At 42.4% G+C, this 18,335-nt stretch overlaps 1 protein-coding gene across 1 annotated transcript; it reads right to left on the bottom strand.

The window, feature by feature from the left end:
* Window positions 1-14,306: 14,306 nt before the first annotated feature.
* LOC110228864 lies at window positions 14,307-16,928 on the bottom strand. The gene is made up of 4 exons (XM_021027079.1): window positions 16,474-16,928; window positions 15,576-15,889; window positions 15,301-15,428; window positions 14,307-15,140 (listed from the first exon to the last, which is right to left on the bottom strand). The coding sequence occupies exons 1-4, from the start codon at window positions 16,926-16,928 to the stop codon at window positions 14,487-14,489; spliced, it is 1,551 nt and encodes a 516-aa protein (XP_020882738.1). The 3' UTR covers window positions 14,307-14,486.
* Between the last annotated feature and the right edge of the window lie 1,407 nt (window positions 16,929-18,335).

Raw genomic sequence — 18,335 nt, 5'->3', positions numbered from 1 at the left:
CTTTAGCTTGTGGGATCCGGTGGCGGTTCTAGTTCTTATACCAAATCATACACACGAGATCTAGTTATATTTGACTCTAAAAAGGCTAACCAAGCTTCTTATTGGTTCTTAAAGCTTTGTGGGTGTGGCCAAAGTCCTTTGAGTTTTCAGTTTTGGAGCTTCTAAACAAAGAAACACTACTTTAGCTTGTGGGATCCGGTGGCGGTTCTAGTTCTTATACCAAATCATACACACGAGATCTAGTTATATTTGACTCTAAAAAGGCTAACCAAGCTTCTTATTGGTTCTTAAAGCTTTGTGGGTGTGGCCAAAGTCCTATGAGTTTTCAGTTTTGGAGCTTCTAAACAAAGAAACACTACTTTAGCTTGTGGGATCCGGTGGCGGTTCTAGTTCTTATACCAAATCATACACACGAGATCTAGTCATATTTGACTCTAAAAAGGCTAAATAAGCTTCTTATTGCTTCTCAAAGCTTTGTGGGTGTGGCCAAAGTCCTATGAGTTTTCAGTTTTAGAGCTTCTAAACAAAGAAACACTACTTTAGCTTGTGGGATCCGGTGGCGGTTCTAGTTCTTATACCAAATCATACACACGAGATCTAGTCATATTTGACTCTAAAAAGGCTAACCAAGCTTCTTATTGCTTCTTAAAGCTTTGTGGGTGTGGCCAAAGTCCTATGAGTTTTCAGTTTTGGAGCTTCTAAACAAAGAAACACTACTTTAGCTTGTGGGATCCGGTAGCGGTTCTAGTTCTTATACCAAATCATACACACGAGATCTAGTCATATTTGACTCTAAAAAGGCTAACCAAGCTTCTTATTGCTTCTCAAAGCTTTGTGGGTGTGGCCAAAGTCCTATGACCAAATCATACACACGAGATTGTTGGTGTCGGATCCCGCACCAGAGGTCCAGGACCAAGCAAAGATTGCCACGTAGTCAGGGTAGCGGCCCATAAAGGATAAAGCCCATCAGACCCACGAGTCAAAAGAACAATCGAAGTGGTAACCACCATAAGGAGAATTCGAAGTGACTGCACCTCGACACGAGTCCGGAGACGAGGTCATGGTTAAGTCGGTCCGAGGACATTTGGGCCGAAAGGCGAGGCCCATAAAGACCAGAGTCAACTCAAATTCAAACGTTGAGCATTAAAGTCAAGGAATCAAAACGGGCACATTTAAGAGAGAATAATTGTACTTAATTAGCCATTTAAATGTCATTTTTCTATGTATAAGTATAGAGGCCAATGGCCATGTAAAGAGTATCTCTCTTTTGAGCAAGAAATACGATAGCAATTTTTGTAGCAATTCATAAGCCTTTTACGTTCTTATTTTTTGTCCCTCAAGAATAATCTTTCCTACTAATAAAAATACTTGAGTGTGTGAATCCGACATCCACATTTTGGCGCCGTCTGTGGGGACTTAGGATTCTTGAGTGGTCAGATTTTCCTTTATTACACTTCCGAGATAAGCAACAATGTCCGGAGGAGACGCCGTTGAGACATCATTGGCCGAAACCCTCAAAGCTATGCAGCAAACCATGTCGGACATATCACAAAAGTTCTCGGATGTGGAAAAGGCCGTCGATACGTTGCAAACATCCCAGGTATCTCTTAGTCAAAACGTCAGTACTATACAAACTCGTGTTCGCTCTTTAAGTGCAGGAAACCTTATGGGAATCCGAAGAGGGATATTCAACTCGCCAAGTTCCGCTGCACGAAATGAAACCAGCGGACAAACAACTCCCGGTGCTACTAATAATGTAGTTCAGACGTTGGAAGAAGAGACACAGCTCGGAGATGAAGAACAACTTGCAGCTCAATACGAGCAGGAGAACCTCGACCAGTTCGAAACCATGAGGAAGTTTAGCCAGGAATTAAAAGAAATGAAATCAAAATTTCATCAAGCTACAAGTTCGGAGCCAGACATCAATCGAGTTATTGAAGAAGCTAGGCGAACACCTTTCATCTCGCGAATTGCAAGTTTGAGGATCAAAGATTCTCGGAAACTCAAGTTGGACCTTTACAGCGGATTGGAGGATCCAAAAAGCTATCTCGCAGCTTTTCTGATCGCTGCTGGAAGAGTCGAATTGGATGAAGCTGATGTGGACATCGGAACCAAACCAGACCCGGAGTTAAATAGACCAGCCGGTTCAATCCTCAACCAAACCAAACCGGACCAAAAAGGAGAATTTTGGCGCAAATCAAGTTCTGATCAAGCACCTGGCCTAGGATTGGAAATTTACAAAGAAATATATCCTAAGAAGAGTATTGATTCAGCTGGAATCATAAATCACCATGCCGAATTGAAGTTGGTCCACAATGACTCACCCGGAGCACACAAAACTCAAATCCACCGACCGGATCAAGACTTTTACCGACCCATATTGAATATTCACCGTCAAGTTACATATTTCAAGACATTTGGGCGAGACAAAATCAAAAACTATCGAACCAATCAACTCGAGCGCCAAGAAGACCCACCCGGATCAAACCAACTACAATATCATCGACCCAACGTCACATTTCCTCGACCTAGATTTGACATTCACCATTATTATGCACATTTTATGAAGAATGGGCGAGCTAAATCACCCCGGGTTCGAGTTGTTTTAGGAGTTACTCATTTGGCCTTACCCGCGGGCCATATGTTGCCAAAAATGGATCATTCCATATTTGGTTCACTCCAAAACTATCATTGGCGACCAGGAGAGACTCTTAGACATCTAGAATAATTCTTCCCATGCACCAGAACCCATAGGATCAGGCGGATCCTTTCACAATTCTACTTTCCTTTTCTGGACGCATTCACACTAGGAGCTTTAAACCACCAACGGCTCTTTATCTACCAAAGATGCTGCGTTTTGAAGACTCTCCACACGTCCCAGAATGTTCCAAGAAGTCTCACCTTTCTTCCCAAGCTCTCTAGATACAAAGCTCAAGACATTTCCTAATTTGGCCGATTTTGTCATCAAAGCTCCAACGTCCATATTCTTTATATTTTTCGATTATTTCCCTCAATTAGCTTCTTTAGACTGTTGTTTATGAGCCTATAAAAGCTCAGTCTCGAATTCATTATATGGCACCCATTATCATTGATTTAATAAAAGTTTGTTTTCTTTCAAAGAGAGTCTTTGAATTGTTCTTGTTCTTTTCTTTAGAATCTAAGTGTGGAATCACTTCTTTTCTATTGATTACGGATCAGATTACTTGTGGAATCAAGTCTTCTTGTTCGTGTGTGATTGTGGAATCAATCGCAAACTCCATCTCCATCTCTACCAACGCCCATTTCCGCGTGAAAGCTTTTCAACTCTTGACATCTTGTGATCAATAAGATTTGGTGGATTCCAATCTTATATCATCTGGTATCAGAGCTCAAAGCTCCTATCAAATCCAGGTTGTGTTCATCCAACCTTTATCTTTTCGATTTTTCAGTTTTTGTTGTTTTAATTTTCATTAAGTCAAAAACCAAAATAAAAATTTGTTTCGTCCTTTTGTTTTTGTGTTTTGAATTTGTTTCAGTATCATTTTAAAACCAAAAAAAAAAAAATTATTATTTGTGTTCTTTTTTTATTTACTTTTAATTTCGGTTTAAAAGAAAAATCCAATAAAAATTGTCTTTCTTGTTTATTTTAAATTAATTTTCGTAATTTATTTTATTAAATCAAAAAAAAAGAAAATATAAATCATTTTTTTTTCCTTTTGTTGTTTGAATTTTTCGATTTTATTTTTTTAAAGTAAAAAGAAATATCAAATTTCCATAATTTTTGTGTCTTGACTCTTTCTTGCCATATTTGTTGATCTAAAGGTTGATACACTTTCTTATTCTTTGTTTTAGGACAAACAAATAAGAAGGACCAGAGCAATGGCGTCCTATTATATGAAGAAAGAAGAGATTGACTCCTATGAAGGTGATTGGAACCAAGACGAGGATGAGTACGAAGACATGATAGAAGAGGAGAATGACTATGGGAGACAAACGTGGTATGAGGAATGTGTTTCCAGTTCTGATTGTGGAGAAGAACCTGATGGTGAAGAACTGGAGCCGGAGCCACCTGATTGTTATCCATCTAGTCAACGTGCCGAGCCTTACACTTACATGCCTCAAGCAACGACCAAATGGAGCCAACCAAGTTTAGGGTATTATGAGGACTGTGAGGGATATTACCATGAGGATCAACACTACCATTCCCCACATCGTGAAGAGAAGTCTCTCCAAACAATTTTGTCACACCGAGTTCCATCAATTTCACCTCGACCAAAGACGAGAGACAACTACCTTAGCAAGAGAGGGAAAATTAGTTCAGACCCTTTAACTTTTTCAGGTCATAAGGAGGGACCAGAAGCATACCTACGGTGGGAAGCAGCCTTAATGGACTGGTTTGAAAGGTACCACGTCCCGGAGAAAAAGAAAACATCCTATGCGGAAGATGCTTTAACCGGAGGAGCTTATGATTGGTGGGATGAGATAGAGACTACACGTATTCACTTCAAGGATCTAGCTTACTCTTGGAAGGAGATGAGAAAGCTCATGTATGGTGAATTTGTGAAGAACGCTTCTGCCCAAGCTCACCACAATGACAAAGGTGTAACACCAACGAATTCAAAGAGGCAGAATCAACAAAAGTCGAGCTCCAAAGTGGTGAACAAGAATGCTTTCCCTCTCCATGAGCCAATAAAAGTGTTCCCAAACACTTTATCAAAGAAATCAGAGGCTAAGAAACCTGTACAAGTGAAGGAGATTCAACAAAACTCAATCATCACGTCTTTATGTGAACCACAAGGCAAAACGAATCAAGGTAAGTCTTCTAGTACTTTGAATTTATTTGAAGTGACTTGTTATCGATGTCAAAACAGAGGACACAAAGCAAAGGAGTGCCCAACTAGACGAGTAGTAACCCTCATGGAGCCAAAAACAGAAAATCCCAATGTAAAAGAAAAACGAGTTGAAACAGATTTAAAAATTTTAAATACTAGTATCATGCACTTGTCTTTGTCCAAGGGAATTGAAACAGGTCCAGAAACTAAGGAGGAATACATGGTTGAAAGAAAAGAACCAGAAATAGAAGTCTTTACCACGGATCAAAAGCAAGATCGACACACCATGTTGTCTAAGGAAACAAAACATGAAATTATCCCGAAGGTAAGTCTTCACCCGAATCTTTCTGATTTTAAACCTTTAAATTCTATGATAATACACTTGTTTTGTCAAAAAGAAGTTGACAAAGGTATAGGTAAGGAAGAGAACCACTCGAGAGCATTGTCACAACAAAGTTTTCGAGAAGCCGAAGGTAACCAAGCTATCCTAGAGGAACAACCACCACCCCACGGTCTAGAACAGAGCTTTATCAACCAAAAAGAGGCTTTTATTAAGATGAAATTCGTGCATAATCATTGCCATATCTTCCAAGTAACTGTGATTCAAGACTTTGATAAATACGGGAATCATTTCATATTAATTCGTAGTCTCCAATTCTATGTTTTTAAAATTTCAATTTCAAGTATAATGCACTTGTTCTTGCCTTTTAGTGTCTATAGAGGTGCAGGTACAATGGTGAAATGCTATTACCAAGGAGATGTACCATCAAAAGAAATCGTAGTCTCAAGTGAACAACATAACCAAGGCATTATGGAGTCAGTTTTGCTCACGCCAACAAAAGGATATGCTAGACGTGTCATTGACACTGTACTGGTCAAAGAGGAGCCACCGGATTCACCTCAACATATCAAGATTCAAGGAGAACTTCATGGAGAAATAAAGAGTGGAATAGGAGATTTCACGAAGAAGGATACAAATTTGTCCCAGCATCAAGAAAATGTGTTTAAATGTCACATTATAAACAAAGATAAACCACCCGACTCATCCCAACATTCTACAACGAATCAAAGCCGAGGTAACTATCTAAACTCCCAAAAGCGAATGAAACCTAACTTGTTTTCTCTTGGTGCAGGTGAAACAGTTTTGAGGTCAAAACTTTTTGAAGAGGGAGGGTATGATGTGGACATCGGAACCAAACTAGACCCGCAGTTAAATAGACCAGCCGGTTCAATCCTCAACCAAACCAAACCGGACAAAAAGGAGAATTTTGGCGCAAATCAAGTTCTGATCAAGCACCTGGCCTAGGATTGGAAATTTACAAAGAAATATATCCTAAGAAGAGTATTGATTCAGCTGGAATCATAAATCACCATGCCGAATCGAAGTTGGTCCACAATGACTCACCCGGAGCACACAAAACTCAAATCCACCGACCGGATCAAGACTTTTACCGACCCATATTGAATATTCACCGTCAAGTTACATATTTCAAGACATTTGGGCGAGACGGAATCAAAAACTATCGAACCAATCAACTCGAGCGCCAAGAAGACCCACCCGGATCAAGCCAACTACAATATCATCGACCCAACGTCACATTTCCTCGACCTAGATTTGACATTCAGCATTATTATGCACATTTTATGAAGAATGGGCGAGCTAAATCACCCCGGGTTCGAGTTGTTTTAGGAGTTACTCATTTGGCCTTACCCTCGGGCCATATGTTGCCAAAAATGGATCATTCCATATTTGGTTCACTCCAAAACTATCATTGGCGACCAGGAGAGACTCTTAAACATCTAGAATAATTCTTCCCATGCACCAAAACCCATAGGATCAGGCGGATCCTTTCACAATTCTACTTTCCTTTTCTGGACGCATTCACACTAGGAGCTTTAAACCACCAACGGCTCTTTATCTACCAAAGATGCTGCATTTTGAAGACTCTCCACACGTCCCAGAATGTTCCAAGAAGTCTCACCTTTCTTCCCAAGCTCTCTAGATACAAAGCTCAAGACATTTCCTTATTTGGCCGATTTTGTCATCAAAGCTCCAACGTCCATATTCTTTATATTTTTCGATTATTTCCCTCAATTAGCTTCTTTAGACTGTTGTTTATGAGCCTATAAAAGCTCAGTCTCGAATTCATTGTATGGCACCCATTATCATTGATTTAATAAAAGTTTGTTTTCTTTCAAAGAGAGTCTTTGAATTGTTCTTGTTCTTTTCTTTAGAATCTAAGTGTGGAATCACTTCTTTTCTATTGATTACGGATCAGATTACTTGTGGAATCAAGTCTTCTTGTTCGTGTGTGATTGTGGAATCAATCGCAAACTCCATCTCCATCTCTACCAACGCCCATTTCCGCGTGAAAGCTTTGCAACTCTTGACATCTTGTGATCAATAAGATTTGGTGGATTCCAATCTTATATCAGAAGCTGATGAGGACGCAGGTTACTGCAAGCTTTTTTCGGAAAATCTATGTGGCCAAGCTCTAATGTGGTTCACCCAATTAGAGCCGGGTTCGATCAGCAATTTCGACGAACTATCAACCGTATTCTTAAAGCAATATTCCATCCTTATGGATAAAAGCGTTTCGGATGCCGATCTTTGGAACTTATTGCAAGGATCAAATGAGTCACTTCGAGTTTTCATCACCAAGTTCAAAGGAGTGTTGTCAAAGCTCCCAAGAATCTCACAGCAATCAGCTTTATCTGCCCTACGAAAAGGATTGCGACATGATTCAAGGTTTAAAGAAGACTTAATACTTCATAAGCCAGACACAATTCAAGATGCACTCTTCCGTGCAAACAATTGGATGGAAGTAGAGGACGAGAAAGAAAATTTTGCCAAAAGAAATAAGCAAGAAAAGCCGGCAATCACCGTCCCTACCAAGAAGTTCGAGCCTAGGGAGAGCAAAGGACCAAGAAAATTTGGGTCGCAACCCTTCAACAGTACTGTCGGAAAGCAATTCCATGGAAAAGGAAGGTCAAACACTTGGGTCCGCGATGAAAGTTTATATTGCGATATTCATAAAGTAACCGGACATTTAACCAAGGATTGTAGTGTCCTTAAAAGGCACCTTGCGGAGCTTTGGGCCAGTGGAGATCTTTCCAAATTCGATATAAAAAATTTTGTGAAGGAATACCATGAAGCAAAGGAAAACTCCAAAGATCAAGATTCCAAAAGACCAAGGTTATCCAACGAGGAAGAACCAAGGAGTTCGAAGGGTAAGATCAATGTGATTCTAGGAGGCTCCAAATTTTGTCGAGATTCGATAAGTTCCATCAAAAAACATAGACGAAATGTCTTACTCAAAGCAAGCTTGAGCGAAGAAGTTGATTTTCAAGGTGCCTCAATATCATTTAACGAAGAAGAAACGCGGCATCTCGAAAGACCGCATGATGATCTCTAGTCATTACCCTTGATGTTGCTAACTTCGAAGTATCAAGGATCCTTATCGATACAGGCAGTTCGGTCGACTTGATCTTTTTAAGTACTTTAGAAAGAATGGGAATCAGCTGGGTAGACATCGTAGGACCTCCATCTCCATTAGTTGCGTTCACAAGCGAGTCAGCCATGTCTCTCGGAACAATCAAGCTACCGGTCCTTGCCAAAAAGGTATCGAAGATCGTGGACTTCGTTGTCTTCGATAAGCCCGCAGCTTACAACATCATCCTCGGAACTCCCAGGATTTATCGAATGAAAGCAGTCCCCTCTACATACCATCAATGTATCAAATTTCCAACATCAAATGGGGTGGAAACAATTCGGGGAGATCAAGAAGCTTCACGGACGTGTTACCTAGCTAGCCACCGTTTGAAGATCCAATAGCAATTAACAAAGCCCGCAAAAGAAGGACTAAGGCAAAAATTTCCTAGTGGGCAGGAAAAAGAGGATGTAGTAGTCGAAGTGGTATTGGAAGAAGACAAACCAGATCGGAAAGTCCGAATTGGAGCAACTTTGACTGGCCAAATAAAAGAAGCTTTGGTCGAACTTTTGAGGAGAAACAAAACATCGTTTGCGTGGTCAGCGGCGGACATGCCTGGTATAGATCCAAATATAATTTGTCATGAGCTAAACGTGGATCCGAGCTTCAAGCCGGTGAAACAGAAAAGAAGAAAGCTTGGAGTGGAGCGAGCCAAAATAGTAAATGACGAAGTGGATAAACTTTTGAAGATAGGGTCCATAAGAAAAGTGCAATACCCGGAATGGGTAGCAAACACTGTCGTTGTCAAAAAGAAGAATGGGAAAGATAGGGTTTGCATCGATTTCACAGACCTAAATAAAGCATGTCCCAAAGATAGTTTCCCGCTCCCACATATAGATCGACTTGTAGAGTCCACCGCTGGGAACGAGCTGTTAACATTCATGGACGCCTTCTCGGGTTATAATCAAATAATGATGAACCCCGAAGATCAAGAAAAGACGTCATTTATCACAGATAGAGGTATCTATTGTTACAAGGTAATGCCTTTTGGTTTGAAAAATGCAGGAGCAACTTACCAACGGTTGGTTAACAAAATGTTCCACAATCACCTCGGGAAGACAATGGAAGTCTACATAGATGATATGTTGGTTAAATCGTTAAAGAAAGAGGATCATGTCAAACATTTAGAGGAATGTTTTGATATTCTCAATAAATATCAAATGAAGCTGAACCAGGCAAAGTGCACATTCGGAGTCCCATCCGGAGAATTTCTTGGCTCTATTGTGACCGGAAGAGGGATTGAAGCCAATCCAAATCAAATTAACGCTTTTCTAAATATGCCATCTCCAAGAAACTTCAAGGAAGTACAACGGTTGACTGGGCGGATCGCGGCTTTGAATCGTTTTATCTCAAGATCAACGGATAAGTCGTTACCTTTCTACCAAATCCTAAGAGGAAACAAAGGATTCCTTTGGGATGAGAAGTGTGAAGAAGCTTTTGGGCAGCTTAAGGCATACTTAACCAATCCACCCATATTGTCTAAGCCAGAAGTGGATGAAAAGCTTTATTTATATATATCAGTTTCAAACCATGCGATTAGTGGAGTCTTGGTTCGGGAAGACCGCGGGGAACAGAAGCCGATTTACTATGTAAGTAAGTCAAAGACGGATCCAGAAACCAGATATACAATGATGGAAAAACTCGCACTCGCGGTGGTGACCTCGGCTCGGAAGCTGCGCCCGTATTTTCAATCCCATCCGATTGACGTATTAACCAACCAGCCACTCCGAACAATACTTCATAGTCCAAGTCAGTCCGGACGTTTGGCGAAATGGGCGGTGGAATTAAGCGAGTACGACATAGAGTTCAAAAGCCGGATCAGTATGAAGGCTCAGGTCTTAGCAGACTTCCTGACCGAACTACCAATACCTGGAACGATAGAACAACCGGAGAACCAAACTTGGAAATTACACGTAGATGGGTCTTCAACAAAACAAGGATCCGGAGTGGGAATCAAGTTGGAGTCTCCAACATTAGAAATTCTAGAACAGTCATTCCGATTGTTATTCAATGCCTCCAACAACGAGGCAGAATACGAAGCCCTGATTGCCGGACTTCGATTGGCACAAGGAGTTGGTGCTAAGGAAATATTGGCTTATTGCGATTCGCAATTAGTAGTTAACCAGTTTAATGGAGACTATGAAGCCAAGGATTCAAGAATGGAAGCGTACCTCGAAGTGGTGAAGGATCTATCTAAAAATTTCTCGAAATTCGAATTAATTCGCATACCTCGGGGGGAGAATACAACTGCGGACGCACTTGCCGCATTAGCGTCAACATCAGATCCTGAGTTGAAAAGAGTTATTCTAGTGGAATGCATTTCGGAGTGAAGCATTCAAGACAACAAGGAAACCCTCGTCATTACAAGGTCTCGAGCAGCGGCACGTGACCGTGGCGAACCAGAGATCGAACCTCCACCCAACAAACGGAGGAAGTCAAGGGGATCTAACACACCTGACAAGGAACCCGTTCTCTTAGCAGAAGATGTGATTCCAGAAACGATATTAGAAACCGAGCCGTTAATCGAGGAGAATGTTCTTGAACCAAACGAACATCCCGAACCGGAGCCACGAGTATTTCACAAGGTCGACCAAATTCTGGCTAAAGACTGGGGGCTGACTAGAGGGAGCCAATAAAGCACTACATTATGACAGGCGAGCTCCCAAAGAATAAATGGCAGGCCAGAAAAATGAGAATCGTTAGCGCGAAATTTTGTCTGTCAAAAGACACATTATATAGACGAGGTGTCAGTGACCCTTACCTATTATGCATTTTTGGGCCCGAAGTCGAAATCGTTATGAGCGAAGTGCACGAAGGATTATGTGGGAGTCATTCATCAGGAAGGGCTATGGCATTAAAAGTTAAAAGAATGGGATATTATTGGCCCACTATGATCACAGATTGTGTTAAGTTCGCCCAAAGATGCAAGCACTGCCAACTCCATGCACCATTGATCCATCAACCATCGGAATTATTCTCCTCCATTTCTGCCCCATACCCGTTTATGAGGTGGTCAATGGACATCATTGGACCATTGCACAAGTCAACTCGAGGTGTACAATACCTTTTAGTCCTTATGGACTACTTTTCGAAATGGATTGAAGCTGAGGCGTATGTTGGTATCAAGGATTCGGCGGTGAAGACCTTTATTTGGAAAAACATTATATGTCGACATGGAGTTCCGTACGAAATAGTCACTGATAATGGACCACAATTCATTTCACACGAGTTTGATGCCTTTTGTGCGAACTGGGGAATCAAAGTTAGTTATTCTACTCCACGATATCCGCAAGGAAACGGTCAAGCTGAAGCCGCGAACAAGACGATATTGAGCAATCTCAAGAAACGCTTAAATCATCTAAAGGGAGGATGGTATGAAGAACTCCAACCCGTCCTGTGGGCCTATCGCACAACCCCTAGGCGACCTACAGGAGAAACTCCATTCTCTTTGGTTTATGGAATGGAGGCGGTAGTACCAGCTGAACTCAATGTGCCCGGACTTCGCCGAACATAAGCACCGTTAAATGAGGAAGAAAATTCAGCAATGCTTAATGATTCACTAGATACCATAAATGAAAGGCGTGATCAAGCTTTGATTCGGATCCAGAATTACTAGCAGGCAGCAGCCCGGTATTACAATTCTAAGGTTAAAAGTAGGCCGTTCTTTGTGGGAAATTATGTATTAAGGCGCGTCTTTGACAACAAAAAAGAAGAAGGTGCCGGTAAACTCGGTATTAATTGGGAAGGACCTTACATTATTACCGAAGTGGTTCGGAACGGTGTTTATTGGTTGAAAGACTTAGAAGACAATCCAGTCAAGCGACCTTGGAATGTGATCAACCTAAAGAAGTTTTATGTTTAAAGCTACATGCATTGTTTATGTACATGAACTACGGTGTGGCTTGATCCCGAAATGGGTACGTAGGCAGCTCGGAAACGAGTTCAGCTATTAATAAAAATTTATTTTATTTCTTTATTAAAGGAAAAAGGTCCGAATGTGCGAACAAGTGAAGCAAATAAAGGTTCGGCTATGCGAACATACAAGAGATTGGACATAAAGCGTTTATTCAAAAGACGGAATGTCCCTCATCGTACACTTCGGACTATGAAAATCTTGTTGACGAGCAGAACACTTCAACTCCTTGACCAGCAAGATCGAGGATTGGCATCATGCAGTCCGGAATTCGAGCAAAGTCAGAGATTCCAAGCTCAATCCACTCTCCGGGGTGAGATTCAAGGATGTGAAGATCTCTTGACACTGTAGTAAGCCTGGGTTGCATCCGGTTAATCCTCTTCCGGAGTCTCCTCTTTACCAACATAAGCTTCCGGTGTTGAAGCGCGAGTGCCTCTATGAACGCCGTCGCTGTTCCTTGGTCTCTGATTGGGAGATCCCTGATCAAAGCACATGGGGCTCGGATCTGAGATCTTAAGAAGCCGCGAAGTGGAGGAGGCTGCCTGCTTGGCTCATTTGGAACATCTACGTTTATCATTCCGATTCTGGAGAAGTCGGGCATAGATTCTGAACAGCGAAGATTGAACTCCATACCTACTAAAATGAAAAGAATGGTGAGGAGTAAAGGGAAATTGAGACTATAATTTATAGGAACGTCATATCCCTAGCAAGCTGCGGATTCTATCCTAGGAATGGAGTGATTCGCGGAGAGATTTATGCCCTCGAACAGATCCTGCATTAAAAGACGCATCTCCGAGAATATTTGAAAAGTAAGGAAAATTGCAAATGTTTCCATAAATAAAAAGGGGCCGAAGCCCGTTACGAGTTCAAAATAAGTGAAAAAGTTAGAGGACATTTATGGAAGAGGCTCAGGAACAGGCTCCTTCATCGCTGGACGCCTTGTTCTTGGCATCCACTTCGAGATGATCCCGAACGCGTTTCCGACAGGTGCTGGCCTCCTCCTCGTCTTCTTCTTCGCTGTCAGATGGAACGGTATAGACCGGGGAATTCACGGGACCCGGGACTCCTTTAGCGCAGAGATACATCCGAAGCATCTTCGGGATCTCAGCGATAGAATCAAAGTTCCGCCATTCCCATTGAAAGGGATCACTTTCCAAAGCCCGTATCTTCCTCTCCACCCGAGCGATGCGAGCCTCGAGTGTTTGCCTTTTAAGGCCTAGCCGCTGCCTCTCTTCACACAAGCGACGGTGTTTGTCGGCAACCTATCATAAAGATGAACGAATAAGATGAAACAAAAAGTTTTTAATCAAAGACGACAGATATTAACCTTGTCAATAAAGTCGCAAGCCTCTTTTTTCTCCTTTGAAGGAAAGTGAAAGACGGCGTGAGGGAAGAGAACGCCGGCCGGTTCAAATCCGTCGCCGGACAAGAAGAGTGGGCTGCCGGAATCAACGGGGGCTACTTTTTCGTTTTCCATTCTCGTAATATTTCTCAAGTAAGATTCTAAAAACGTGTTTAAATAAAGCTTAGAGATAGGTAAGCCTTTATTTATAATGATTTAGGGTTTGTCTTGGAACCATAAATCCAATAATGGTAGTGTGCCCAAGTGGTTTAAACCAATTTTGGGAAATCGAGAAAAGGCAGTTTTTGCATTTAAGACGAGCCGTTTCCCCTACTTTTAAGAAATAAGAAGGGAAAAAGCAACCGTCGCATTAACTACAAAAGATTCTAAGGCCCAAGCCCAATAAATTATCGAGTTGACTAAACCCGAAGTGGGGAACTCACTTTAAGCCGAGCTCAGTTCTCGCATTCTTAAGAGAAAGGTCTGATCAGCCTAAAAATCTCAAAAGCATAACCACAAGGCCACAAAAGGTTAAAAGCGGACTTTGCAAACCCGCATATAATTTTAACCAAACCCCCTTGGGGTCATAACCTAGAAAGGTTTAAAAGCCTCCTCAGGCAAATATCTTGTGCAAAGGAAATGATAAAGCCTCCTTAGGCCAAAAACAAGTTCGAAATTAAGTTTAAACTAAATGGGACAATCCCCAGTTTAAAGTGGACACAGCCACTACGGAGCAACATCCACCTCGGAATCCGGCTCAACAGTCGAAGCTTCATTCGCCTCCTTGGCAGGTGCTTGGTCAGATGAAACTCCTGGTCCGCTCTCCACAGTACAACCATCCTCCGGGATGACCTCCGGTGTCACAGGAACTTCGGGTGGGACGACATCTTCCGTCTCACTTGAGCCTGGGAAGGACGGTTCCAGTTAATTTAAAAAAAAACGTAAGGTAAGAAAAGGGTGGTAAGCGTCAGAAGCCAAGCGTTACCTGCCCAGTCTAAACCCGATTCACTTATAGGAGGTGATTCAGTAAAGAATTCCTCGAAGTCATGCGGGTTGAAGGTCGAAGTGGGAAGAGCTGTCAAGCGACTCCGCTTTTCAGAAAGATTAGTCGACAGTTCGATCCTTTCTTGCTCCTCGGAGAAATCTGTTTCATGGATTTGATCCAACAGAATCAGGTCGCTCTCATGCTCCTTGATGTCTGATTCCAAGTCTGACCTAGCCTTCTCGGTCTGCATGAAGTGGATGGCCCCTTGGATCAATTCCATCCCGCGTCCCTTAACCTCCTTCCTGGCCTTCGATGCCGACCTTGCCAACTCGGAGTCACGTAATTTGGTAATCACCTTGTACTTCGCGTTAAGCTCAATAAGCTGGTTGTTCAGGGTGTCGGCGGTTGATTCGGATTCATGAAGTCTACCCTGAACACCAGAAAGCTCACCCTGGAGTTTGAAATTTTGGTCGTACTGGTCCTGTAGCTCCCCTTTTATCTTCGCAAGCTCGGACGATAGACCATCAACCTTGTCCTCCAAATCATGCTTGGAGTCGGTAGAAGAGCGGAGGTCAACCTCGAGATTAGAAAACTTGTCCTTCCACGTGTCGATCTCTTTCTCCCGACCAATGACCAACCCTTCGGAATGTTCAATTATGTCATTGAGCTCGTCGTTCGCCTGATATTACACATAAACCCAGAATGACGGATCAGTTCGAAAAATGACGGTAAAGTCAGAAAAATGAAGCGGAACTAACCCGAGATGAATGATGAGCATGAAGTAGGTATCGTTCACGAATTGCAGAGCGCCACTTGTTGAATTCCGGCAGGATCGCACCTGACCGGGTTTTGAAGCACCGAAAAACGTTACCTTCTTTCTCCATGGCTACGAAAGCGAAAAAGGAAAGGTCTTAGAAATTCAAAATAAGTACAAGACGAAAAGAATACATGTGTATCGTCATACCTGAGAGCGATTTGATCTAAAGGACAAGAGCAGGCTTTGTCTTCGGAGAATCATCTCGAGACTCAGAACTATCCTTCTGAGAAGCTGCACCCAGGTTCGTCTTCTCACCACTACGTTGAGAAGAAGAAGACATATCAACAGGACGAGGCAGACCCATTGGTTCAGTAGGAAGGGACGATCGAGGAGAACGGTCAGTCCGGGCCCTTGACTTCTCTCTTCGCGGAGAAGAACCACTGCGGGATGACCTGTCCCTCTTTTTGCGAATTAAATCCTTGAGCGGTTCGTTGCTAAAGTCATCCCGGGAAGAACGATGAGAATCACGGTTAGGAGATTGAAGCCTCCGGGGAGGACGGTCATCGTGACGTTCACGTCGAGGTGTCAATCTGAAAACGGCGACGGATCTGGCTCCTTCGGTGCTACCGTCGTCAACCAATAAGGTTTTGCTATAATCTTTTTTGTCAATGGCGGTCGCAAGGAACGCCTTGTTCTCGTCGCAAGCCTCAGCCATCGGCTTGGAGATCATTTTTCGCTGGGCAGTGAGAGCCCGAGCTGACATTCCCTGTGTTGAGGGAGGAGGCAGAAGACGATGAAGATGGTTGGGAGGGCTCATCCTGAGTTTTCGATTGGCTTCTATGAACCGATCGAGAGTGAAAGAATTCCAAAGGGTTTCCCCTTCGAGGATTATTTTGAAGAAGCCAATGAATTCTTCAGTTGGTAAAGTCGGAGCGACGAAAGCTGCGAAGTGAAAATAACAAGTTTAATCAATAGAAATAATAAAATTGGAGGAATGTTTGCGACCTAATTTCTACCAGGTTTCGCGGACCACTTCGATGGAAGTAAATCTGATAGACTTCCAATCGAAGCAGGGGTTTTCTTAATCAGGAACCAAGGGTGATGCCAATTTTCATCCTTGTTTGGAAGATGTGAAATGACGTTCTTGTTAGCATTAGGGTATGCGGAGAAATACCCTGTCTTCTTCGATGAACTTCTCACGCTTAGAAGCTCATTCAACTCGGGGACCCCTATAATGTATCCGGCTTTCGCCGCTACTGTTATAATTCCAAGTATGGTTCGGAGAAGATTGGGGGTCAATTGAGGAAGAGCGATCTCGAGAACCGCCAAGTACCGAACCAGGGCTTCGGGAAGCGGGAAGGTTAATCCGCAACCCTTGAAATAAATCTCGTACACACAGAAGTAACCATCGCGATGGTTCTCTGGGGATTCTGTGGGGGCAGCTATTTGTGCTTCCGCCATAATTTCCGGCGGAATCCAGCAAAGCTCTCTCAACCGCTCGAGGGATTGAAGAGTACAAGTGGATCTATAGTGCGGACCGGCAATATCATTAGGGCGAGTGCACTCGTCATTACTAGGGCGCCTATCATCGAATGACGGAGATTCGGGTCTTTCAGGATCAGAAGTCATTGGGGAAAATGGAAGGTTCGAGATCCGACGAAGAGAAATTTGGCAAAGGAAAAGAAGAGAGAAGTTTCGAATAAAGTGCAAATGAAAAAGTAGAAAATGATGATGAAAAGAAGTTACCTTACACAAGCTAAATGATGGAACTGCCTCGGGAGTTGTGCGGGAAGTGGGAAGGTTTTTCCCGTTTTAATAGTAATTAATTAATATACGGTCATAATGATGACAGATGTCACTTGGGTAAAAATGGCTAGTGCCAAAATTAAAGGAGTGATGAGATTTTCGGCGGGAAATCAGAAAGATTCTCGAGCGCAATCTTTGGTCATTTAAGCATTTAAAGTCCTCAGAATTGGAATGGCACTTCGAAGAACTTGGGGGGCTAATTGTTGGTGTCGGATCCCGCACTAGAGGTCCAGGACCAACCAAAGATTGCCACGTAGTCAGGGTAGCGGCTCATAAAGGATAAAGCCCATCAGACCCACGAGTCAAAAGAACAATCGAAGTGGTAACCACCATAAGGAGAATTCGAAGTGACTGCACCTCGACACGAGTCCGGAGACGAGGTCATGGTTAAGTCGGTCCGAGGACATTTGGGCCGAAAGGCGAGGCCCATAAAGACCAGAGTCAACTCAAATTCAAACGTTGAGCATTAAAGTCAAGGAATCAAAACGGGCACATTTAAGAGAGAATAATTGTACTTAATTAGCCATTTAAATGTCATTTTTCTATGTATAAGTATAGAGGCCAATGGCCATGTAAAGAGTATCTCTCTTTTGAGCAAGAAATACGATAGCAATTTTTGTAGCAATTCATAAGCCTTTTACGTTCTTATTTTTTGTCCCTCAAGAATAATCTTTCCTACTAATAAAAATACTTGAGTGTGTGAATCCGACATCCACAGAGATCTAGTCTTATTTGACTCTAAAAAGGCTAACAAAGCTTCTTATTGTTTCTCAAAGCTTTGTGAGTGTAGCCGAAGTCCTATGAGTTTTCAGTTTTGGAGCTTCTAAACGGAGAAACACTACTTTAGCTTTTGGGATCCGGTTGTGGATCTAGTTCTTATACCAAGTCATACACACGGGATCTAGTCATATTTGACTCTAAAAATGCTAGCCAAGTTTTTATTGCTTCCCAAAGCTTTGTGAGTATCGCCGAAGTCCTATGAGTTTTCAGTTTGGAGGTTTTAAACGGAGAAAGACTACTTTAGCTTTTAGGATCCGGTTGCGGTTCTAGTTCTTATACCAAATCATACACACGAGATCTTGTCATATTTGACTCTAAAAACGCTAAATAAGCTTCTTATTGCTTCTTAAAGCTTTGTGGGTGTGGCCAAAGTCCTATGAGTTTTCAGTTTTGGAGCTTCTAAACAAAGAAACACTACTTTAGCTTGTGGGATCCGGTGGCGGTTCTAGT

The sequence above is a fragment of the Arabidopsis lyrata genome (assembly GCF_000004255.2).
Source record: "Arabidopsis lyrata subsp. lyrata unplaced genomic scaffold ARALYscaffold_4, whole genome shotgun sequence".
Taxonomy (NCBI): Eukaryota; Viridiplantae; Streptophyta; class Magnoliopsida; order Brassicales; family Brassicaceae; genus Arabidopsis; species Arabidopsis lyrata.
The sequence above is the reverse complement of the archived record's forward strand: the minus strand, read 5'-3'. Positions and strand labels throughout refer to the sequence as shown.